At 42.1% G+C, this 26,558-nt stretch overlaps 1 protein-coding gene across 17 annotated transcripts in view; it reads right to left on the bottom strand.

Annotated features, from left to right (window-relative positions):
- The window catches only part of PTPRF (protein tyrosine phosphatase receptor type F), a 613,096-nt gene that overhangs the window by 377,797 nt on the left and 208,741 nt on the right, over positions 1–26,558 (bottom strand). For all 17 annotated transcript variants that reach the window (XM_077334070.1, XM_077334074.1, XM_077334071.1 and 14 more), the window contains one exon: positions 20,096–20,255. In XM_077334070.1, coding sequence (XP_077190185.1) covers positions 20,096–20,177 — 82 coding nt within the window. In that variant the 5' untranslated portion in view covers positions 20,178–20,255. The remainder of the gene's footprint in view (positions 1–20,095; positions 20,256–26,558) is intronic.

Genomic DNA, 26,558 nt, shown 5'->3' on the forward strand with positions numbered 1-26,558 from the left:
ATCCCAGTTCTGCTCCCTCCCAACAGTCTCCTAATACAGTATCAGCCTAGACTTGATGGGTTGAGGGGGGGGGGGAGAAAATCTGTGGTCTATAATGCTTTTCTGTCATACACCAGGTGCTTTGGAAGCTGGATGCCGGGAATTCCAGGCAGAGCAGGGGCTCTATTTGCATCCTCCAAAGGGGAGAGACTGCTGTGGGAACTGCAAGAAATTGAGCCCACTTGATGTTTTCGGCTATTGCTGAACAGTTCTCATTATCATTATTGTGTCTTGTTCAGCTCTGACAAGGATAGAGGCCACAATGGACTACATTCATAATGTCTTGTCAGCTGCCTGCTGAGAGGCACGCACAAGAGCAAAAAAAAAATGCAATGATCAGTGGTCTGCTGCCAAGTTCCAGAGGGGTAACTTTGTTTACTAGCAAGAAAGCCCATTGCAACCAGGAATGCAATGGTTGCTAGGATCCAGGAGACACCGGAAGGTACAGATCTGTGTCTCTCTCTCTCTCTCTCTCTCTCTCTCTCTCTCTCTCTCTCTCTCTCTCTGAGTGTCTCTCGGTGTGCCTCGCAGCAGTAGCCATAGCAGATAATTAGGGCTCGTTCTTAGGAGGGAAGCAGGTCTGGTCGGCAGCTTGGGGCAACTCTCTCTGCGTGTCTCTCTGCCTGACTTGCAGCAGGAGTGATAGGAGGGAATGAGGGCTCGTGGCTCTGTGTGTTTCTCTCTGTCTCTGGCTGCAACCTGATTGGCCCTAACTTGGACAGCCGGACATGTTCCACCCCTCAGGCTGTTTCACAAATATATAGAGGAACCATGGATAAGGATTGTAACAAAAGAAAACAGCAGTCCAGTTGCATCTGAAAGATTAACATTTAATCCAGCATGCACCTTTGTAAGCGCTCACTTCTTGAAATACACATTGGAAGGCAATCATTTTGCACATGCTGTTCCAAGCAGTGTAACTGTGGGATTAGATTACCATAATGTGCTATACATGAAGCTGACCATGAAAGTATTTGAAATTTACATTGATACAGAATGCGTCCACTAGATTATTGACTGGTTTATGCCAGTGTGATCATATTATGCTTGACTTTCGCAGCTTCACTGGTTATCTATGTGCATGAGTGGTCAATCCTCAATAATTGGATCTGATGGTACAAAATCTAGGTAGTCCCTGGGATTTCTTCCGGGATTGTCATGAAGGGATTTGACTGAGAACCTCAGGCATACTATTCCCATATTGATCCAAGGATTTATGCCTTCCTCTGCAGCATTCTCTACCTGGTTATATATGGATGATTTCAGTCTCAGGACCAATAAGAAAGCCTTAAAGTTCCATGTGTGTTTTCCTGTGTTCTCAGTCTGACAAATGGTTAAAAAAATGCTCCAAAGTGTGTGAGATGTGGGTTCATCTTGCTGTTTGCCATAAAGTTTGCCTGATGCTCAGTTTCCCTCTTGGTGGGATTTAGATTTGGTGGTATTTTTATTTCTGTTTGCTCCATGGGCGCTTCTCACTAACTGGGAAGTGAATGGGAAGGCTTCTGTGAATGTGCCCTTGTCTCCTTGCCTTGCAAAAGACTACACAGAATTCTGATTCATATGAATTTTGTAGTATTGGGGGAGAGAGAACATAAGGCAACTGTATGACACAGCAATCAACCTCTCATTTTTCAGCAATAAACTGATCAAAACTACTATTATTGGCTTAGAGTTTTTCACCAACTGAGGTCAATAGGTTGCTAGCTTTGATGACACTAACCACTTACCCTCTAGACCCCTACCTTTTGTAGCTTTTAAAAACAGGTGATGAGAGGATGGGGAAGCCTCTTTGGACATAATAAATCTGTCCATATTCTCAGGGATATTTCTGGAGAGGCTAAAGGATGCAGTGGTTCATTCTCTATTGAAGAAACCATCACTGTATCCACAAGACCCTGCCAGCTACTGCCTCATTTTGCATCTAGCGCTAATGGGAAAGGTGGTTGAGCAGGTGGTGGTAGACCAATTAAAAGCATACCTAGTTGAAAATTTGGTTATGGACCCATTTTAGTCCAGTTTCTGACCTGGTTGTGGTGTCTGTCATCGCTCTGACAGACGATCTCTAAAGGCAGCTAGATCAAGGTGGATGGGCAATGCTCATATTATTAAATCTTCCAGCAGCATTCGACCAGGTAGAACATGAGCTTCTATCGTGCTGCCTTGCCAACGTGGGAATACAGGGGCCAGCGTTGCAGTGGCTAGTCTCTTTTTTCCAAGGTCAGGGACAGAGGGCCACTTTTGAGGAAGAGTAGTCACACCACTATCAACTCATGGTGCGATTCTCTCCTCAATACTATTTATCATCAAAATGTGCCCTCTAGCTCAGCTTGATCAGTGATACGGGCTAGGGTGTCACCAGTATGCAGATGACACCCAACTCTATCAATAAGCATTCAGCTGAACATTTTTGGAATGAGCTCCCAGAATAGCTGCAGGCCCTGTCGGAACTCTCTCAGTTTGGTTGAGGCGTTTGGTTGAGACTGAGCGCAAAAAGTACTGGGGAACTTAGACCTCTCCCCCTAGTTGCCATGCTCAGGTACTAGACCGGCAGGAACTACCCCAAAGCGTGTCCATCCTCAGCTGTTCTAACATCTAATTCCATAACATTAGAGGTCTGGATGTATTTATTGTTACCTCCATCTTGGGATTCTGTAATATTAATATCCCAGGAGATCCCCTGGATTCTGCGCGGGCCTCGGAGCTCTGAGGCCCGCACGGAAGACTCCCCCGGCCGGCCGCCTACCTGGCGTGTCCCCGAGCAGGCGTGTAATGTCACCAGGCAGGTGTGTAATGGGGCAGGGGGTGTGGGCAGGTCGGGAGGTGCTGCGCGGCTCCCGACTCATCAGTCCGTGGCCACAGGACCAATGGCTGATTTCAATCCCAGACTCAGCCCACCCCCACCCCCCTTAGCCTTTTATTTATACCGCAGAGTGCAGTATACAGATGTTATAAACCACCATGAGCTAGAATTTCTGAGAATGGTGGTATATAAATTAAATTATAAATAAATAAATCTATGAAGAACAATGTTATTAGCTGACATAGAAAGTTATTTGTGTAAAATCTTAGTATTTGCTCTTAACACGCAGATACCATTTATACCAAGTTTGCCAAAAAGCCTTGGGCTCAGCTTTCTCAAGAGAGTTCAAAAAGAGAGATTTACTTTTCCATCAGCAAAGAGCCATACATTGAGTTTGGCTTGAGCAATATGAATGTTCTACTACTTTAACTCTCAGTCGTGCTTATTATACAGACAGCTGCTACTCCAAGCAGAGGCATCAGCTCCTTACAATAAATCAGAGCCAACTGGTCAAAGGAAATATGGTTAAAGGAAATAAGAAAGCAGCAATAACTGATATATCTTTTAACCTTTATCTTTGTAACAAAGGATATGGTTGAACAACACATCTCTGAGTCTGAAGAACCCACTAAATACCTCTAGCCAGCTTTAAAAATTGCTTCTTTAGAACAAAATTTTTCAATTTCTTTATCATTATACACAAGATTTAGATAACTCTTAGATAACCTATGGCCCCACTCCCTACCTCCTGTGATTTTGAGCAGGTACAAATGTATAGTGACCCTGGTATCACCATGTGACCATATCCTACAGAATATTGCCTCTATACATAGTTATAAGCGTGACATGCTGAACTTCTAGATGCTCTGGTTGTTTAGTCCTCACTGGCCCTTGTTTTCATCTGTGCCCTGCATTGTAATGGTTCTGTGTCCTGGGATTCACAGCCTGCTAGTTTTACTTTACAAAGTGCCCTGTCCTCCATTCCTTCTCTTTGTGCATGTAGTGTGCATGTATGTACACATACCGACTGAATACAATACTCCATGCATATGCTAAAGTGGGCTCCTGCTCATGAAAACGCATGCTATAATAAAAGTTGCTTTTCTTTTCAGGTGCCACAAGATTGTTGTTTTTACTTCATAGTTAGCATGTCTGAATACCTTCTTACAGTTCCTGGGTTAATGCCCATAATTTTAAATAGCAATTTCCTACAAGGGGTTGTATTGTGTTCATTTATACCAAGTGCTTTTATATAAAATACTTTATAAAAATGCACACACACTAGGTTCTTCTAGCGGAAATAATGTCACATTTGGTAGCTAGAGCCCCCATTCATAAATACGGAAGGTAAAAAACTAGGATAAAATGTTTTCAAAAGAAATCCAAAATCCTGAAACAAACCATTACAAACAAATGATCATATATGATTTAGCTGCTATTAAAATCTGGAGTATTTTTTCTGAAAAGTTGCTCAGATCATCACAGAGTCTCCCACCTGTAGATGTGTCTAAGGTTCCAGTCTTATTAAGTACCAGATAGTTATCCACCTCCAGCTAATGGTTCTATCTTCAGTTCCCTGTCCCCCCCCCCTTTCTAGTTAAATCACTCTGTTCTTTCTCAAAGCACTGCTGGCTCTTCTGTGCTAGAAGTGATAGAGCCAGTCAAGTGTGCAATATGACTGAATAAACTGGTAACATCCAAATGCTATCATTAATTGTTTAACAAAATTATAGTAACCACTGGCTTTTCTCTCCCCTATCTATAAACAATGCCCATCTGCAGGTCAACGATGCACCTTAGAATGTTACTAGTCATTATCACCCCTCATGTGCTTCTTCCTTCCCACTATTTCTATGGAACTCCATTGACATACCTACTGTAACCAGTGCATTTCCTGTCCTCGAATCCCAGGGTTATCAAGGCGCTATTTGCATTTTGCTTAAGTCAGTGGATGTAGCCATCTCTTTTTCTTTTGTCTGGAATCTACACAGGGCAATCCACACAATCTAGTATCCACACAGGGCAATCACAGATATTATCTCTGACCTGGCCCCATGTTTGTCCACACATGACAAGAATATCACCAACTTCTATATTTATTACACACATACAATTTCATCAAGCTTACTGTTCTAGAGGCTGAAGTACCCACCCTTAGCCTCGAGATATGAATCTGGCTATTAAAGTCTCACACTAGAACCACCTGTGTTCTCACATCCAATACACATATTCCTACATATTAAGAGGCTCTTCATGCTTTCCAGAAGCGCTGATTGTTTCTTCTTGGACTTCTACGCATCACAAAGGTAACTATACTTTTCTTTCCCCCTTATTGTAACATCTCACCTCTGTCTTTCTTTTGGGATTATCAACATTCGTGGAAGGGTTTCCTGAAAGGATGGGAGTTTTTAATATATATTTTTAAAATTATTAAACATTTATTAGGTGATGTAACCATATATGGTTGTGTCAACCCACCCATCCCTCCCAAAATGGCCAATGATGGGCATGGAGGGAGTGGGAAGGGGAGCGGGCCTGGGTGGGTGTGTACACAGCTATGCTTCCCAATGATCATGCCACTTCTGTGGTTGCTCAAAGCCTGAAGAATGTTTCAGGGATTTCTCTGTAAAAAAATTGATAAAGGTTGGCTTAGCTTAATTTATGTGCTAGATTTATTTATAATTTTTCAATAAAAATAATTTTCATTTTATTGAAAACTGGTCTCAGTGCAACTTTCTAAGTGAAGAACCCTCATATACACAGATGGAGAATTCCATTGTTACTTCTCTTGCAAGCTAAATTTTCTGACTCAATTCTAATGTGGGTAACAGTGTGACATGGAAAAATACATGAGAAATGGCATCTGAAAGAAAAAATTACATGGAGAAATTCAGGGTTGAATTCCCACTTTGCCACAGAGGTTTGCTTGGTGATTTTGGGCCAATCAGATTCTTAGCCTAACCTATCTCAAAGGGTTGTTGGGAGGATAAAGTAGAGGTGAGAATGACTAATTCCCTACGACCGATTATGCACAGCAGCGGCCATGTAAGGCTGCTGCCAGGTCCTTGTGGCAGGGTGGCATGTCCTGCTGCTTCCCAAGTACACATGGGGGATGGAATCCCCTGGTACATGAGGGCTTCCCCAATGTTATGCGCTTGCACGCACAACACTGGGGCTGGAAGAGCCTATCGCACTGCATGGTGGCAGCAGTAGTGGGTGTGGGACATGGGGGCCCCCCGCACAATGGCAGGAAACCAGCATGCCACTCATAAAGAGGGATGCACACAAACTGGAGCATGTCCAGAGGAAGGCAACAAAGATGGTGAGGGGTTTGGAGACCAAGACATATGAAGAAAGGTTGGGGGAGTTTGGTCTGTTTAGCCTGGAGAGGAGACAACTAAGAGGAGAACCGATAAACATCTTCAAGTATATAAAAGGCTGCCATGTATAGGATAGAGCAGAGTTGTTCTCTCTTTCCCAGGAGGGACGGACCAGAACTAATGGGATGAAATTAATTCAAAAGAAATTCTATCTAAACATCCAGAAGAAGTTCCTGACAGTTAAGAGTGGTCTCTCAGTGGAACAGGCTTCCTCAGGAAGTGGTGGGTTCTCGATCTTTGGAAATTTTTAAACAGAGGCTGGATAGTTATCTGACAGAGAAGCTGATTCTGTGAAGGTTCAAGGGGATGGCAGGTTTCAGTGGATGAGCGATATGGTTGTGAGTGTTCTGCATAGTGCAGGGGGTTGGACTAGATGACTCAGGAGGTCCCTTCCAATTCTATGATTCAATTCTCCTGCAATTGTGGGGGTGGGAGAACAGCCTGTCCAGCTCCTCAGCTCCATGAAGCTGACAGGGGCTTTTGGTGTCCCTGCACCATTTTCTTACACATTTGATGCTGCAATTCTATAAGATCTTCCCAAGATTCACTGGGTTGTGAATTTTTGTAAAATCTCTTCCTGTCCTTGGCAGGTATAATTCATCTCTCCTGTAACAGTAAATCATGTTTGGCTCAGCATTATCTTCCTGTACATTATAACTTGGGTTTAGCTATCTTCATTATTAATCTTATTTACTTATTTTATTATTAGTTTTATGTACCACCACTCCCGTACTAGCTGGCTCATGGTGGTTTACAAACATAGAAATAGACAATAAAAATCCCATAAAACAATATATAACAATGAAAACACAAATACAATTCTACCATAGAAGAAGAACAAAAGGCAGTCCCAACTCAAGTTCTAAGTTTTTGATCTTTGGAAAAAAAGGCTCCTTAGCTAATCAGAAATGAGGAAAGGGGAAAGGAAGGTGCTATTGTAATGTCAACACAGCTAGTTCCTGCTTCTTCTTTGCTTTGAGGAAATGACTGCAAGATTTTAGTAGTCATCTTGAGAAAAAAGGTACTAATACTGCAACTCAAGTAAATTTCTGAACTCTGACTGGATTTATTTCACCTTGAGCAGGTCTCTGGAGGCAGCACATAAAATTTGTAAGTAAATAAAAAAAAGGTTTTGCCAGTAAGTGGTGACCTAAAGTATTGAAATATCCCATCTGTTACTTTTTTGCATTTTTGTAAGTCTTCTGCTGTCTACCTTAAAAAAAAATGATATGTATGTTTATATTTTCTTTTTTAATTAATATGTTTTTGAATACAAAACTGTGTCTCGATTACCACTCAAATAAGGTATGCTAGTCACCTAAGACAAATCAGCTGGTTTTGTCAACTTTTTTTTAGCCCTGGGGAGCAGGGGAAATTACTTTGCATGCTCCCAGAAATGGTGGAACTTCCTTCTCCTCATTAAGCCACCAGATAGTGTTTACAGGATTAACTCTTCTATTGCAGTAGTCTTTTTATATCTCAAGATAATTTAAATCACTGTCTCCAAGATCACCATATTAACACCTCTTTAGTACAAGTTGTACAGAGTCTGAGGAAAGAGACAGACAGCGGAACTACAATGGCCCATGTTACAATCACCAAAATAATAGCAGTAATTAGCAAAAGAAAACAGCTTTTAAAGCATTAAACACAACGTAACTACATTTTCTGGTTTCATCCTTTGTTAGCATTTGACTCACACTCCTCTTCCACACCCTGTTGCCAGAATTTAGTTTATACTGGACTCATATTTTGCGTATGTTACTCTGTGAAGCACTATGCACCCTATAAATGCTACCTATACTAAATAGCATTAGAAGCAATGAGGAAACTGCTATTAGTCAAGGTCCATGAGTCTTCGTGCCCAGGGTTTCGTTAACGCTTCGATAGCTAAAAACATGCAAGATAACTCAAAACATCATTAGTATGCTTTCCTGCAAAGGCACAGGGTTGCTAGTTAAGATTAGTCTTGCCCAGTAAAGCTGTTGAGATGAAGGGATTTTAATACTGTGACATCTGTCCCAGTGAGACCAAGTTTTCTCTCAACAAATCTGTCTGCCATGCTACTAAAGAAGTTTCTCTTCAAACAGTTTGAACTCTGGCTCTTCTAAACTTTCTGTATCTCCCTTCAGCAGGCAAATGTGCAGAATCTACATACACAGCCATTTGTATTCAGATTAATGTAAGGATATATGGACTAGTGCACCAAACTAATACTGGCAGTAAAAGGTAAACAGAGCAGGGCACCTCACCCCCCCTCCCCCAAAGTTAACTACCTAATGGTAGGAGGGAGGAGAACTTGTGGTGGCCAGAAGTTCCTGTAGGTTCCTTACCTTTCTGCAACTCCCATGGATTAGCCTGAGAGTTTGAGTGGCCGCAATACTAAATCTTTTTATAGGAGAGTGCTACTGGCTGTGATTCCTGAAGAATTCTCCCTTTCTATGGAAACTGACACCTTCCATGTTTTTTGTGCCATTGTTGAGGCGGGGGGGGGGGAGGTTGCCTCCCAGTTTGGTAACCAATGAAGTCAGTACCAATAACGGATAAAGCTTGCTTTTTAAAAAGAAAAACAAAAAGAATTCTGAAGACAAATACCTCATATGTAACTAGCATACTATCAGCAAAACAATATGTAGACAAAGTATTTCTTCAAAGGAAGAGCATCCATTTATGTGGAAGAGAGTCCAGAAGACTTTGTTTACAGGAATTCATTAATTACTAGAAAGAGAAATTAAGAAAGCAGCTACCTTGGTGGTAGTGACTCTGGAAGGTCAACAACAGGGCATAGAGACCAAGGCTCCCCCCCCCCATGTTGCTTTCTAGCACTGATATTCAGACATTTTCTAACTCTGAACAAGGAGATTTCCTTTAGTCACCATGCCTAGCAGCTACTTATAGACCTACCCTCTTCCATGAATTGTAAGGTCTTTTAAAGCCATCACTACATTCTCTGTCATTGAATTCCACCTTTTAATCACTTGTTTAGTAAAGAAGCATTTTCTTTTTTCTGCTCTGAATCTATTAAATATTTTAATCCAGTTTGGAGTCTCTGCAAAAAAGGAGTACTATAAAGTAGCGATCCCCAACCTGTGGGCCGCAGACCACATGTGGTCCTTCGACTAATTGGAGGTGGGCCCCGAAGGACGCCTTCTCCCCCCCCCCCAGCCCTTTACAACACACTTCAGGTGTCATTGTCTCCCATCACTCCCAGATGGGACTATCTCGTTGCAGAGAAACAAGCTCAGGGTTCCCATTGATTTGTCATTGTGAAGAGTTAAAATTTCCATGAAATTAAAATGTTCCTTATGTTCATTGTTGTGGCGTGTCTGTATCTTATTTTGAAGGGATGTTTAAACATTACCATAGCGATCAGAGAGCGTTAGGGCAGTGGTTGAGAGTAGAGAAACTACCCCCCCCCTCACCGGGCCTCAGTAAAATTGTCAAGTGTTGAGTGGCCCCCGGTGATAAAAAGGTTGGGGACCACTGCTATAAAGTAAATAAATGTGCATCTGCCCTCTTCAGCAGTCTACAAATGGCAGCTATTTCAACATGGGATTCCTCAAACCTTGTGCGCAACAAACACAGATTTGGGCAATTATACTCTCACAACGAACTGTGATTCTAAAAGCAAGCTATATCCTTTCGATATGGGGCAGAAGAGGCCTGCTGTTGCTATGTGCTTGCCTTTTTCACTTCCCACACATTGAGATTTGCAGCAGCTGACAGTGTGAGAGGTGGCTATACAGATGTTCCCTGAGTCAAAATGTTTCTACACCACAGTGGCTGCATACCTGATACAGCACAGAAAAGTTTGGAAGAAAAACTATTCTTAGCAGCAAAGCTATAATATATATAAATATTACATAGAGATGTCAAGGATGGAACCAGCTAAACCAGCCTACTCACAGAGACTGCTTCTTTAATCAGACTGCAAAGTCTCCAATCCATTCTCTATGTTTGCACTGAGGTTTCTTTAACTCGTTCTATGTAATTGCTACAGACCTTTATGTGGAAGAAGATTAAGATAATGGAGCATATCACTGTAGATGGAAACACTTTATTCTTGCAATTCAGAAACACTGCAAAGTGGATTGCACCTTAAAACAGCTGCCCAGCATTGATTACTTCTGGGAGTTCTTGGGTACAGTGTCCTCATGAACTGAACACTGGAATGCACTAGAGCAGGGGTAGTCAACCTGTGGTCCTCCAGATGTTCATGGACTACAATTCTCACGAGCCCCTAATAACGTTTTCTGGCAGGGGCTCATGGGAATTGTAGTCCATTAACATCTGGAGGATCACAGGTTGACTACCCCTGCACTAGAAAACTAGAGAAACAGGAATGCAAAATTGATGGGTTTCAGGAAAAGAGGGAAAGATGTGCATAAAGATGTGCCCTCCAGATGCTGAACTTGGCTACTTGGCACAAACCTCCAAACCGAAGTTCTGTCCAGACAAGACTCAGGTGCTGTTAGCTGATAATACAGCCAACCAGGAACTGAAAAATAAAACTGTTCTAAATGAGTTTTTAAACTACCAAAGTCTGTAAATTCTGGCAGTTAAGAACATCAAATTCACTACCCACTAATAGTAAGAAAAAAACATCTAGAGCCCTGGGAGCATGCAGAACTCCATGTGGCCATTATCAGACGCCCAAGCCTAAGATGCAGATGGCAGGACAAGAAGAAGTGGAAGAAGTGACACAATAATGTTAAATAAACAGTGACAAATAGGGAGGGGGTACCCAGCAATGATTATTAGCAAGAGGTCACTTCAACCTCTTTGTCTTAAAGGAGGGAGATGCTTCTTAACCCAGCTACTCAAAACCCTTTTAACATCTTGACACTTAAAGCCAGATTTACGTTTGCCAAACACCGACAGATCCTTTTGCAACTTCCCAGACCCCAAGAAAATTATGTGCAGGATCCAGCAACAATTGATTACTTATTGCAAAATATTTATTATAAATCTCTCTCTCTCAACCAAAGAATTCCTAGAGGGGTAGAAAGAGGCAGCAGTATGACCACTACTAAAGAAACCATCCTTGGACACATGCAAACCTGTCAACTACCACCCTGTCTTGCATCTAGTGTTTCTAGGAAAGGAGTTAGGAAAGGGCTGCTGTGGACTAACTAACAGCATTCCTGAATGAAGCTTCGGTTCTGGACCCAGCCCAAGTGGGCTTCTGGCCTGGCCATGGGGCTGAGACAGAACTGGTTGCCCTGATTGATGACCCCTGCCACCAGCTGGACAAAGGCAGGTCAGTGCTGCTCACATTGCTTGACCTCATGCAGTGTTTGACACAGTTGACCATGAGCTACTAGCTCGCCACCTTGCTGACAACAGGATACACAGGACAGACCTTTAATGGCTGATCTCCTTTCTCTGGGGTCGCAGATAGAGGGTAGCTATCGGAGAGAACCAATTCCATCACTGCCAACTCCCATGTGGAGGTGTCACAGGGAGTGATTCTCTCCACAATTCTATTCAATAGTTTCATGTGCCCTCTAACCCAGGGGTAGTCAAACTGTAGCCCTCTGGATGTCCATGTAATACAATTCCCATGAGCCCCTGCCATCAAACACTGGCAGGGGCTCATGGGAATTGTAGTCCATGAACATCTGGAGGGCCGCAGTTTGACTACCCCTGCTCTAACCCAACTGGCACAGATGTTCAGACTGGGATGTCATCAATTTGCCAATGATGAACAGTCGTCCTGACTCTCCCCTAGACTCATTAGCCAGATGTCTGGAAGCAGTGACAGGCTGGCTCAAACAGAGCCTAATCCCTCAAAGATGGAAGCCTGTGGTTCGGTAGAAAGGGCTCTAGTTAGGAAGCATGGCTGCCCTGCCTGGATGGAGTACAACTAACTCAGCCAGGAACCTGGGTGTGACCTTTGGTATCTCCCTCTCTATGAAGGAACAGGTCACAAGACTAGCACAGCTGGTATTCTTCCACCTGCGCCAAGCTAAGCTACCTGGTCCCAGAACATCTAGCCACAGTGATCCTCGCAACTGGTGTTCTTCCCCCGCGCCAAGCTAAGCTACCTGGCCCCAGAACATCTAGCCACAGTGATCCTCGCAACAGTCACCTCTAGAATAGATTTGTACATCTCGCTGTACAAAAGCCTACCCTTATCCCTGCTCCAGAAAATATAGCTGGTACAGAACACAGCAGCTAGGGTTCTCACAGGAACACTCTGAATGTCCACATCGGGCCCATGCTCCAACAGCTGCACTGGCTATTAGTTGAATTCTGGATCAGGCTTAAGGCCTTGATAATCACCTTCAAGGCCATACGTGGTCTGGGCCCTACGTACTTGAGGGACTACCTTTCTGCTTATGAGCCCCAAAGAGTTCTATGCCCCTTGAGTGCCAACAAACTAGTGATCCTTGGCGATCGAATGCCCCCCCCCCACAAACACACACACCGAAAAAAGCCAGAGTGGAAGCAGCCTGCTTCGATGCTGCCTTGGCGCCAAGACTTCAGAGCAACACTTAAAGGGACAGCACTTACCTTCCTCAGGGGGATGAGCTCTTGTCTCCCCCTACCATACCCCGCCATGGTGCACTGCCGATGCGCCATGCCATGCCTGACACAGCTGTCTCACCCCCACTGTACCGCGTACCGCCACAGATGTCTTCCCCACCCCACCCTGCTGTGGTGTGCTGCTGTCCCTCCTTTCTCCTTTGGCACCTCAGGCAAAGTGCTTTGGCCATTTTGGCCGAGGCGACAGAGTCCGAAACAGCCTCAGCCGAAGTGGTCCAGATTAGGACCACTGTGCCCCACCCTAGTTTAAAGTGTTATTAATTCAAACTGTTATTGTTTTCTCTGTTCTATGTACTAAGAGCTGCAAGTTACAACTCTGCAAGCTACAAACGTTTATTGTAAACGGCCCTGAGTTATAAGGGAGGGCAGTATGGAGATATAACAAATAAAATAAAAATAATACCTAATGTTTCCACTATTCAGGCCTTTACCAGCTTGGTGCAGTGGTTAAGGGCAATGGACATTATCTGGAGAACTGTTTTTCATTTTCAGGTAATCCTCCACACATAGCCAGTTGGATAATGATGGGCCAGTCACAGTTCTCACAGAGCTCTCTAAGCCTCTCCTACCTCACTGGGTGTCTGTTGTGACGAGAGGAAGGGTAGGTGATTGTAATCCACTGGAGACTCTGACTCCTTTGAGTAATAAAAAGCTGGGTACAAAAAATATTAGCTCTTCTTGTTTATAATGGTTATGGTCAGCAGTGATGTTCCTCAAACCACCCCAACCACATATTTGCCATTTTCCTAGATTTCATTTTTTTTTTAATCTAAAGGGTCAAGACACTGCTTGCCATAAACTGTTCTTCATAGCAACAGAAATGTAGATCCATGTAAAGCAACAGATAATGGGGCACAAATGGCTTGACAGGACTGTTCTCTTTACTGCAGTCCACCCATGGTCTTTCTTCCAGGGAAACCTAGTTCTTCACAAATGCCATGAAGTCAAGTGCAGGTAATTGAGCACATCCTCTGTTAATTCACACCTCCATTTATATAAGCTCCTCTTTTGTTCCTCCATCATGCAAGGTAATTTGTGGGATGGCTTTCTTCCCCTTTAAAGTCTTGAAATTCTCTTTGAGATAATTTGAAACTCACTGGGCATGGGGAAAAACAGCTCTGGTGGGTCACCCAGACCTGCCCCCTGCTAATGGAAGCCAGGGCCAAAACCTCAAATACAAAGCCTAATAAGAGGATGAGAGAGAGAGAGAAGGCCTCTGATAGCCTCTGCTAAAAGAATTGATTTTCATTTCCAGAAAAAGATTTGCAGTGTTTTGGTTTTTTGTAAGCAATATATTCCAGAAGCCTCAAAAGCACATCTTTTCCTTGACAATTGAAATGAACATTAAATGAAATCTGCAAAGCCATTTTCTCCTGCACAGTCAAGAGCTGACAGAAGGGGAAGCAGAGAGGGCGCATAAAAGACAAACATGAAGAAGCTGAGAAAGTGTAGAACAATCATCCTGAATCTGTTCCAAAATGCTGTAATGGAATTAGGGTCACCTTGACAGAACTGAACACATGAGAGGAAATTTAATATTTTTCCACTATTCTCCACAGAGGAAAATTTGGAAGAATTCTGTCAAATTAGCATCAGCAAACTACAAATAAAGTCTTAGGCAAATACCAGTACAGACCTCACCAACAGTTTTCACTAGGAAGAAAAATTTTGTCATCTAAACAGAAAGATTATTAGTTTAGCCTAGTGCTTCCTATGCTAAACTCTTTCCTAATCTAGAATATTAAGAGTCACATGCCCATTTTCACAACTACAATTGTCAGTACCTTGTAAAATTAGCCCTCGGAGAGTCTACAGAATTTATCCCCTCTGCCAAAACCACTAAATGGCACTCCAGCAATCTGTTTTATCTCACCCTGTGATGTTCACTATATGCACAGCTGCCTAATCATCAAGAAACTTGAGCAGCAGCAGTACTAAAATCTGCCGCAGCAACAAAAGAGATTTTGAGAATGGGAGACCCACGAGGTTCTGAGGTTCATAGAAGTCTGCTGTCAGATCCATACGCAGAGCAGCTGAACCATATATTACCCTGCTACATTATCAATTATGCTCCACTTCTACACACAATTCTCTCACCAAGCCCAGGGACCTGGGTCAATTATAGCTCTATTCCACACTATCACTTTGTAGCACAGAAACTCAAAGCACTTAGCAGATATTAATTGAGCCTGACACCTCAATAGTACTTTTTGGCAACTTCAGAGACATAAAGGAAGGGCTTCTTCGTGTGTGTGTGTGTGTGTGTGTGTGAGAGATAGATAGATAGAGAGAGAGAGACACAGAGAGAGAGAGAGAGAGGTTATGTTTATATAGATCATGTTTTCTCTTCCACAATGCAAAGGCTTTCTTCAAATTTCTAAAAAAATAAACAGGACATCTGAGTTCCCCTCTAGATTCCCCCTTTGGAATAACTGTTTTGTATTGTTATTCACCAGCACATTGCTTCTGCCAAAAACATACAACTGTATGGTGTTTCTATGGATTTGTCTTTTCTGTAAAACATACAATTTCCATCTCCACGTAGCATCAGCACTTAACTGGGCATTTGATTGCACTGATTCCTGCCTGTCAAACAGACAGCAAGGAAAAATGAAATTGCCAGCATTCAGCAGTGCTGCCAATTGCAGCTGATGCACTTCCATTCTGTCCTCTAATGCAGTGATTCAAACCAATTTGCTCTGAACAGTATCACCTTGTTATCAGGAGCACAACTGAGGATGGATAAGGGAAAAATTGGAATTCAGAGTTGCACTTCAAGGCCAAAAATATGCAAGGGGCCTCGAAGTTTACCTGTGTAATACAGAAGGATGAAAGGTCACCCAGTCTGCAAAAATCTGCCCTACCAATAAGGAAACAATAATGTGACAACTGCAAAAGAATAAAACTGGCATAGCAACCCTAAAATGGCTTCCATGGGGGTAGAAACCAATAACAGAATACTGGGAGATGTTGCTTCTGAGTGGATACTCCCTACAACAGGGGTAGGCAAACTGTGGCCCTCCAGATGTCCATAGACTACAATTCCCATGAGCCCCTGCCAGCATTTGCCTACCCCTGTCCTACAGATACAAAGGTACTGTCTGTTGAGCTTTTCTGGTGCATCTACAGTGAAGCAGAGGAAACTGAGGATTGGTTACTTGCTCTGTAGGAGAGCTACTTTGTGTAAGGATAATGCAGGCATTATCTTGTGGCGCAGAGTGGTAAGGCAGCAGACATGCAGTCTGAAGCTCTGCTCATGAGGCTGGGAGTTCAATCCCAGCAGCCGGCTCAAGGTTGACTCAGCCTTCCATCCTTCTGAGGGCGGTAAAATGAGTACCCAGCTTGCTGGGGGGTAAATGGTAATGACTGGGGAAGGCACTGGCAAACCACCCCGTATTGAGTCTGCCATGAAAACGCTGGAGGGCGTCACCCCAAGGGTCAGACATGACCTGGTGCTTGCACAGGGGATACCTTTACTTTACTTTTTAATGCTGGCAGCAGGAAACACACTGGCAAGGACCATGGCACCTGCAGGTGCTACACTGGAGATCACTGGTAGAGATCTTGTATAATATGAGAAATTATTCATACCAATAAGAGCTTTTCTTATCCCAAAATTGTACCTAATACAGAACACCACAGGTCATCTAAGACGGTGGATTCAATGGATTGTGCAGCAGGTGCACTGGCTGCCAGTCACTTTCTGGATCACGTTCTGATTCTAAGAGCCTTCCTGGCCTGAGATGACTGTATTTTAACAGTTCTTTTTCTCAATAACCTTTAAGAATTTCTGAAGATTGTGCTCCAAAACATTTCAAATAGGAAAGTAATATCAGTGGCAGGGCATTAAATTTGAGAGCCTGAGATCAAAAATGAGGTTCCCTTCCATAAATGTACTGCCCTCTTAAGATCTTGCCCCATGATATTAGCATGTGAATTGTCGTGCAGTAGGTCTCACTAACTGGAATGCTTCCTGCTCCTGGGAATCCGATAATCCTGAAGGGGTAATCCCCATCTACTGCTATTCCAACTACTCGCCAACTATTCAACTACAGAGAATTTGCTAGCAATCAGGCTTAGGAACCCAACACCATAAATGAATAAATTAATTTTACTACAACTTTCAGTATGTGTTTGATGGTACACGACCTGTTCTGTTAATGATAATAACTTGATACTCTTTTATGATTATGCATTTAAGGTGCTTCCAATATAGGATAAAATGGGTATAAATACACAAGTAAACATGTGACTAATAATATTTTTGAAACACTGTCTTGCATTAGAAAATTCAGGTCATAAAAATGTAGCAGCAAAGTTTACCCACTATCACATTTAGGGGAAGTATATAAATTGAATGAATAAATTCCAGAGAGCATATACCGCCAGTGTTATTCCAACATTACTAGTTCCCTGTTAATTTCTTGATCCAATCCAAAATGCCGTGGTTGGCCTTTGAATCCCTAAATGTTTTGGGTCCAAAACATCCCAGCCAGTTAGGGCTCAATTTCAAATAGCATTATGTCATGGAGAAAACCCAGTTTAGAATGAGTGTAATACTTGCTAGCTTCACTTTGACCAGGCAAACACTGCTGCTCTGACCATAGCCTTTACCTTTGCGAAAAAGGGGCAGCTTTTGTAGGATGGGAAAAGTTTTTACAAATAGCACCTCATCTTTTCAGCTCAGCTGATTATAAACACAGAAAGATTGCATCTTGCAGTACCAGTCTTATCAAAGTACTGTCATGACAAGAAATCCAAGCCACCAGTGTAGTTTTACTTACATAATTTTGGATTCTGAATTATCTTATGACCAATTCCTTGAACATATTAGTGCAATGTGAAGCAATCATTCAAAAGAAAAACAGATGTTGTGGATTAACTAGCAAAGTACTAGAAAATCAAACAAAACAGGAAAATGTCTTACAGAAATCATCACAGAACTACATCTTGAATACTACATGCTCATATTCATACAAAAAGGACATCTGTTCATTTTTTTCTCCTTTCAAACCTCATCAGGCTCTGATGTATGTATGTCAGTTCTAGGCACCAGGTCACGCTGTAATCGGAAGTTTGATACTGGCACCTAGAGTTGCTGAGGATCTGCTCTAAGTTCTATTATAGAGTTTAAAAGAACTAGCAGGGCAACAGAGAGTCAGCCCTTAAATGGAGTGTCCTTCAAAACTTCTAGCACAGAGCTAAATTGTTGGAATAGAAGCTCTGCTGTAAACAGAGATCAATCTCTATTGACTATCCCCATCCACTTAGCACCACCACCACTACCACATAGAAGGACAACTTCTACATTTTTACACATCAGGGCCACCTGAAGGTAGGCAAATGACTTTTTCTGAAAAGGGGGGGGGACTGAGAGAGATAGAGAAACCTGGGATGAGGTGGAAGAAACAGGTATTTCTGTTTTCAAGCCAACATTCAGTGGTGCTGTAATAATTCAGAGTATAAACAATAGAGCATATTTTGAGTAGTTTTTATTCAGACTTGGTGTACAAGTTATATGTACATTATTATGATCCAGAGAGTGAATAACTGAAGTGGGGCTTCTATCTATCTACCACTACCCTTCAAAGGACTCCATGATTAAGCTGAAAAAAGGATAATTCTTGGGTAGTTTTTCCCCTTTACTTCTGTTCTGTACTTATGCCAGGGCCGGTTTATCCATGTAACATGTACTACAGGCCCCACACTTCCAGAGGTCCCACAAGGTGCCTTCCAACTTGGATCAAGGTCATAGTCTAAGTCCTCTCCCATTTCCCTCCTAAAGGACTCTTAGAGTAACACCTCTTTCCACTGTAGGGGGTCCCTTTGCCCTCAGTCTGGCTGCTCCTGCCACAATGGTACTCCGCAAGGGCCCTACAAATCCTTAAACTAACTCTGATGCTATGGGCTCTGTGAAGCCTTAAACCATTCCTGAGTTCTGCACCATCAAGTGATAACAGCTGGCTTTCCTTACAACATTAACCTTACAGCATGTTGTATCTGCAAGAATCTGCAAAAAATTACTCTACAGTGCATATCCTTTAGGTGCCAGAAAGATCTTGCTTTTGTTGATGCTAACTTATTGCACTGGCGCCTGTTAGTTTAGACCAGTGGTTCCCAAACTTATCTGGCCTACCGCCCCCTTTCCAGAAAAAATATTACTCAGCGCCCTGGAAATCATTTTTTTTTATTTTAATAGTTATTCATCGCCCCCAAATGCACCTGTGGCCCATCACTGCCCTCCTGGATCACTGCAGCACCCACCAGGGGGCGGTACCGCCCACTTTGGGAATCACTGGTTTAGACCCACAGTTTGGCTACAATGTTTTTGAAAGTTTTTCTTCCTGGATTGTGTCTCTTCAGGAAAACATTCTCACATTCACAAAAATATTTTGCAGCTCAATTGACAGGAAGAAGCAACTTCATCTATGCCAATCAAGGTTTTCTGGATTCTGAAGCAGCTTCCTGAAAGGAAGAAGTAACTTTGCATCTTATTTAGGAAGGCATTTCCTAACCTTGGACCAACTACTGCAAAGGCCCTGCTCTTCACAGCTAACAAATGGTCCTACCTCTTAGTGTAGGACCTTACCTGCTCGATAAAGAGTTTCCAACTGGGGTGGAGAAAAGCATCTTGTCCCTTTAACAGAGGCTTCATGTGTAGAAATGGATTGTTGAGGCTTTTTGTGGCATGGAGATAAATAACATCACTTGATATTTTTTTCCAGGCCCAATATCTTGATATTTTTTTCCAGGCCCAAATTCATAGCTTTGAGGCAACATTAAACTTACTTAATATTACAGAGGAAAATGTGTTGAATATGGATGATCCATAATCTAGGTCCAAAGGCCTGTCCATATACATCCATCCACAAAGAGAGATATATAAAAAAAGCAAGAGCACTTCCCATGTAAACAGGGACGAAAATTATCAGGACAATTAAGCTAATAACTATGATAGTTAAAAAGAAATATAATGGATCTATTTAAAATTATAGGTGAAATGTATTTACTGTTCCAATCAATACCAGAGTGCAAGATAAAAATGTAAAAAGATAAAGCACAGATATCAGATGTGATAAGAAATTAAGCACTGCCCTCCCGCTTATCCAAGAAGACCTGGGATCTCATAATAGTAAAACAATGAAAGGATTCAATATCCTCCCATCATTTTGTGATTTGTTTACCAGCATCAAACATGCTGACAATAAACAAATACCACCCACTGTTTCAACTCCACATACTTTAGACCAGTGAGATTTAACATTTGATGGAAAAAATCTGCTGAAATTTGCTTAGCCATACAACATTCCATTCAAGTTCTACTTACTATCTGCTTCTGTTGGTGACATCAAACAGCAGAGAACCACCGCTGACACAACAAATACTTGGATGCTGAAAGTAGGCACCATATTCCAAAGAAGAGCAAGTCACCTTTACTCCAAAGGCAAGTAGTCAATACATCCAGAGTCACGGATACAGATTTAATCCTGCAAAGCAAAAGGGGGAAAGTAAAATGTGTCAGATGTCAAGCACTTCACACCTCAGTCACTGTTTTCATCCAAGAAACCATGTCTTCTGCATTTCCATCATCCCTGCGCCCAAACATGTAAAAAGCAGTATTCTGTCTTTGTATTTATTTAAAACTTTCAGGATCAACTTTTCCCACCTGGAAGGAGTGAAACAGATTTTTTTGGGGGGTGGGGGGTCTATATAGAATAAGATAGGGGAAAAACAAGGGGGCATTTGAATTTCAATCAACAAAGACTTGCTGGGTTCTTTCAGGAATATTTTTTTTTTGTTTTTAAGACAGAAAATATTGTCAGTTTCATCTTTTTGTATATGAATCAGATCCTAGATTGGGTCTGGCTATTTGTGCATTTAAATTCTGTAAAATAATCAACTCCTAAAAACACAACTCTGGCAAATCCCAGGATGGAGTTACTGTTCAGAGGGTGAGTTGCTCTTAAGATCGTCTCTCCCAGCCAGGAGTTCTTGCTCATGACATTATTGTTTCAGGACTGAAATATTCCCTGGAATCATATGACTATGAACAGCAAACAGCAGAGAATGATAAAACGAATAGAAGGGAAAGAAACAGTGCAAGCACAAACTTTGGGTATGAACAGCCAAATTATGGTTTGCCTTAATATGTAAACTGAATCAATATATATGAAACACAAAATTCTCACTAGAAGAATTGAGCTTCTCTCATATCCACAGCCATTGTTTGGAAAATAATTCAGATTTTACTTCAGGCTGCACAGATTTATTAGTTTTTTTTCTGGCTCAAGATGGCTATGAAATCTACCAAAAACCAACTTATAAACTTCAAGTTATATAAATGACATTTTATATCCTGTTCTTTCCATTGTCATTTATTGTCCTCCCTTCAATTTCTAGGACTAACTTTTAATCAATTTAATTGGTGGATCAATCAACTATAGCTTTAACAGCAGATTACATTTCGATCTCTTCCCCAATGAACTGGTGATGCTGAGATCAAAAGGCACATTGCCTAACTGGTTTCCCATTCCCTGTGTTAGAACCTTTTTTTAAAAGCACAGAGATGTTTTTCTTGCCAGTGTATTTCCAAAGCTGGAATTTCCAGCAATTCCTAGAGGGGTATGATGTCACTTCTGGGATTTCTGAGATATGATGCCACACCATCACCAATGGCCATACCTCCATGTCCCCCCAGTCTCCCCCTGGTTGCCATGCCTGGCAACCCTAATCATACTACAGGAAACAGGAACAAACAGTCCTTAATTGTCGCTATTGGGTTGGATCCCACGAGGTTTTTTCCTTTTCCCATGGCATCTCCTGTCTCCCATGGGGCTCACTTTCCCCTCCTTCCTCTGGTTCAATATTCTTTAAAAGATACTTCTACAAAGGTAGTTTTGGTAACTTTCATATTTATTTAAATTTAACAGATCAATTAAAAAACAGGTGTTCTGAATCAATTAAAATGTTTCAGTGCTAATTAGCCTAATAAATCACCCATCTTGGTGAAGAGAAGCCAGTACCTTCTTGCCCTGCCTGCTCTCAGAAATAAGTAATGGCTGAGGAGTCAAAAGGAGGATTCTCAGTTATTGCAACTGTGGATAAAATGAGTTTGACCCCAGACAATATTTATATTCTTCTATAAATGCAAGTTTTAAACATTTACACTTTAAGTGTCATTTCACTTTGAAACTTAATACATGTAACTCAGGCCAGAAGTAAATGTCTTTCTAATACATGCAACACAGTACAAAAGACAGTATCCAACAAGATGCCAACAGAAACTTCTCCACAGCACAACTACTATTTTAACAGTTTCCTAGGATTGATTTTGCTTTTGCTGTTTCAGCTATGCAACAAAGCTCCACTATGGCCTTGGGCAGGGGTAGTCAAACTGCGGCCCTCCAGATGTCCGTGGACTCCAATTCCCAGGAGCCCCTGCCAGCGAATGCTGGTAGGGGGCTCCTGGGAATTGGAGTCCACGGACATCTGGAGGGCCGCAGTTTGACTACCCCTGGCCTTGGGAATGAGATTCTTGGCCTGTTGGCTCTTAACTCATGTCTTCAAATGAATCAGCCAATGAGTCCAACACCTACTTTTCAAGTAGATTCTTCTTGTTAGCTTGCAATTGCAATATGAGAGGAGCAAATTATTTTTACGCATTGTTTTTGAAATTCTTATACTTCATTGTTAAAATGGAAGCTTAGATCTAACCCTGATACATACTGAATGGCTCCTTTGCAAATTCAGCAATAAATAATTTATCTAACAAAGGAAGTAAAGGAATATACATGTAGGAAGAGTTGGGAAGTTATGAAGAAAGCTGGACAAGCTTCCTCCTTGCAGAACAGCAGCTATCCCTGTTCACGATCTCCAAAAGGAAGACTTAAATCTCTCCTTAAGCACCTAAGAAATGAGTCACTATCTCTTGAGTAGCAGACAGAAGATATAAATGAGAACAGAGAACTGAGAGGAAGGAGGGAGACAAGGGACTCACACAAAGAAAAAACATAAACTTATTAAGTATCGATTTGAAAACTAAAATGAGGACAAGATTAGATTTCTGTTGGGTCTGGCTACTTCTAGCTGAAACAAAAGTCATCCCTTTTCCTCTGAGAAATGAGTTAGGAAACCTATTTTAAAAACTCTGCTTTGGGAGACAGCAACTTTTGTCCAATAGGGCATGGAAGATAAGAATATAATTTTATGTAGATGAGCCTAAAGCTCTTTGAGGGATGAAAAAGTATTTTAACTTCATTAGCACTTTCAGGGCAAAAGGTCAGCACATTCAGGGCTGCATATCAATCACTTGAAGTGCAATAAGAACACTGATGATGATGTTAGCCATTCAGTCATGTCTTTTTGTGATACTATGGCTCAGTTGTCTCGACTGCATCTTGCACTGCTCCTTTTAGTGGTATAATGCTCTGACAAATGTCCATTTTGACTGTATCTAACCACCATGCCCTTTGTCGGCCTGGTTTCCTTTTACCACTGACCAGTCCTAGCATAATTGTTCTCTCTATTGAGTTGGATTGCATGATACAGCCAAAGTAAGTGAGTTGGAGTTTCATGCCTTCCAGTGGTATATCAGGCTTTATGCACTCTGGTATAGTATTTCCTTGTTTTTGACTTTTGTCAATCTGCAGAAGTCTTCTCCAGCACCAGAGTTCAAACAAATCAATTCTTCTGTCCAATTTCTTCATCATCCAACTTTCACAACCGTAAGTGGGTATTGGAAATATAAAAGATTGAACATCTACATTTGATAATCCAGGTTCCTTGCTTTTTCAGGTTTGACTCAAGCTTATCGTTGCTGAGTGACCCAGAGCAACTCCACATTTAATTCCCATTCTGCAATCACCACTCTTATCCTTTTGTGATCCAAGAAAAATGAATTCTTGAATGCATTTGATCTCTTTACCATCATTAAACAAGTCATATTGGGTCAGGCCAATGGCCCACCCAGTCCAACACTCTCTATCATACAGTGGCCATAATATCAGGAGGACCAGTAAGACCAGAAGCCCTCCCACAGTTTTGCCCCAAGCACCAAGAATACAGAGCATCATTGCCTCAGACTGTTCCATGTATATGGCTAATAGCCACTGATCAACCTCTGTTCCATCTTGAAGCTGTCTAAGCTTGTAGCTACCACCACTTCCTGCAGCAGTGAATTCCTCGTGTTAATTACTCTTTGGGTGAAGAAGTACTTCCTTTTATCTATTCTAAGCTTGATGTTCATTAATTTTATTGAGTGCCCACAAGGGAGAAAAGTACTTCTTTCTCTACCTTTTCTAACCTATGCATAATTGTGCAAACCTCTATTATGTCACCCATTAATCATCATTTCTCCAAGCGAAAGAGCCCTCTTTAACCTTCTTCATAGGGAAGGTGCTCCGTACTCTTAATCATTGCACTTTTTCCAATGATGTATTATCTTTTTTGAGGTATGGTGGCCAGAATTGTACACAGTATTCCAGATGAGATTGCATCTTACATTTACACAGGGGCATTATGATACTGGCTGACTTGTTTCCAATCCTCTTCCTAATAACACCCAGCTTACCATTTGCCCTTTTAATTGCAGTCATAGACTGAGTCAACATCAATGTCTCCATGACTCCAAGATCTCTTTCCTAGTCAGTTACCCCAAGTTCTGACTCAATCACTATATATTGATAGTCAAAATTTTGGCTCTAAAGCAGTGGTCCCCAACCTTTTTATCAACGGGGACCAGTAAACCCTTGACAATTTTACTGAGGACCGGGGGCGGGTAGTCTTTTGCCGAGGGACGTTGCCGCTGCCTGAGCCCCTGCTCCACTTGCTTTCCCGATGGCGCCCCTGACCCCGCCGCCCACTGGGGGTGCTGCCAGCAGCAGCTGTGCTGTGCCATGCCGAGGGGAACCCCAGCCATGGCTGCCGCTGGAGAGCACCAACGGTGAGCTGGCAGCAGAGTGGCAGGGCAGCCCCAGAGGCAGGAGCTGGGGAAGAGGACGAAGATGAGTCGCAGACCGGTACCGACTGATCCACGAACCAGTACCAGTCCCCAACTCTGTGGTACCCCACTATGAAAATTGCCCATTTATACTTGCTCTTTTCTTTTTAATTAACTGGTTTTGAATCCACAAGAGGACTTGTCTTCTTATTCCATGATTTTACCTAGCAGCCTGTGATGAAGAAGTTTATAAAAAGCACTCTCTACTTGATGCTAAACTTAATCATGCGGTTCCCAATTGATGCTATCACATTTACATATCTCACCAGGTCTTGAGCATTACTTAGAAACAACACAGGATCACCTCCCACTGGTAGGTCCAGTGACCATCTGTTCCATAACACTGCCATTATCTAGAAACACCATCTCTTTCTCCTGTTGACCCAATTGAGTGTGGGTAGTTAAAACCACCTATTATGACACAGTGATTTCATCTGTTTTCCTTTTTAAAAATTTAAATCATCCTGTGAACTTTGATCTGGTGGGTAATAAAAACCTCCCAGAGTTAAAGCTTCCTTTTGGGTCCTCTATTTCCACCCATAATATTTTTGTAAATGGATCTATTTATCTTATATTCTCAATTTTATACTGGACTATAAACCCTCTCTGTCATAGAGAGCCACTCCACTCTGACCCTTCCCACCCTATCCCTCTGATATGACTTATAGCCAGGAATCAGTTTCTTAAATGCCCACAATTATGATCTCCTCTGACACTAAGCATTCCAACTCCCCATTTTACTTTAGACACTTCTAGCATTTGTATATAAACATCTATAATTCCTCAGACACATTAGGCCTACATTTTCCTCCTGTGGCCTCTAGATCTTGTCAAGTAGAACAATAAGAGGTCTCTAGATCTTGTCAAGTAGAACCATCTTTATCTCTCAGAGATGAGCCATTCTGTTGGCAATTTTAAAACTGCCATTCTACTTTTTAAATTTAAAATGCTAGCAGTCTGGTTCCTCCTTGGTTCCTTACTCTTTTGTATAGCTCCTCTTGGGTCCAAGGAGCATCCCAACAAACTTGAACCCTTCCTCCCTACACCATCGTCTCCTCTACATGTTGAGTCTGTCTAGTTGTATATGTGCATGGAATAGGCAGCATGTCTAAGGTTACCTTGGAGATCCTAGCATTGAGTCCCCTGAAATGCAGTCTTAATTTTTCCTCCAGGACCCAGTGGACAGCGCACATTACACCAGTGTTTTCCCAGCTGCACTGATTCCAGATTGGAAACAAGTGCAAGGTTTTAGTATTAACCTTCAAGGCCCTAAATGGTCTGGGACCAGAATATCTATGGGACTGCCTTTTCCACTACATCCCTCAAAGGTCCTTAAGATAATCAGACCAAAATCTGCTGAGGATTCCCAGCTCAAAGTAGATTAAATTGGATTCAACCAGGGCCAGGATCTTTTTGGCCTTGGTCCTGGCCTGGTAGAACACTCTGCTAAAAGTGACCAGGGCCATGCAGGACTTCCCACTGGGCATGCAAGACAGAGCTGTTCCACCAGGCCTATGGTCTGAGCCTTGACATACCTGCAAGATATTCTGGCCTCATTGCCATAAATGGAGAATGGACTTGTTCTAAAGATTGGACCCAGTGAAAACCTGAATTAGTTGGGGGCTACAGAAGTAGAATGGTGTTTTTGTCTTAATATTTGATGTTAGAATTATATAACTGTTGTTACCTGTCCTGAGTGTACAAAGGGCTGGTTATAAAAATAAAAATTGATTGATTTAAGACTCAATTCCCCACATGATTGGTGTCAACACGTACCATAACCACTAGGCTC

The sequence above is a fragment of the Paroedura picta genome, chromosome 4 (genome assembly GCF_049243985.1).
Source record: "Paroedura picta isolate Pp20150507F chromosome 4, Ppicta_v3.0, whole genome shotgun sequence".
Classification (NCBI taxonomy): domain Eukaryota; kingdom Metazoa; phylum Chordata; class Lepidosauria; order Squamata; family Gekkonidae; genus Paroedura; species Paroedura picta.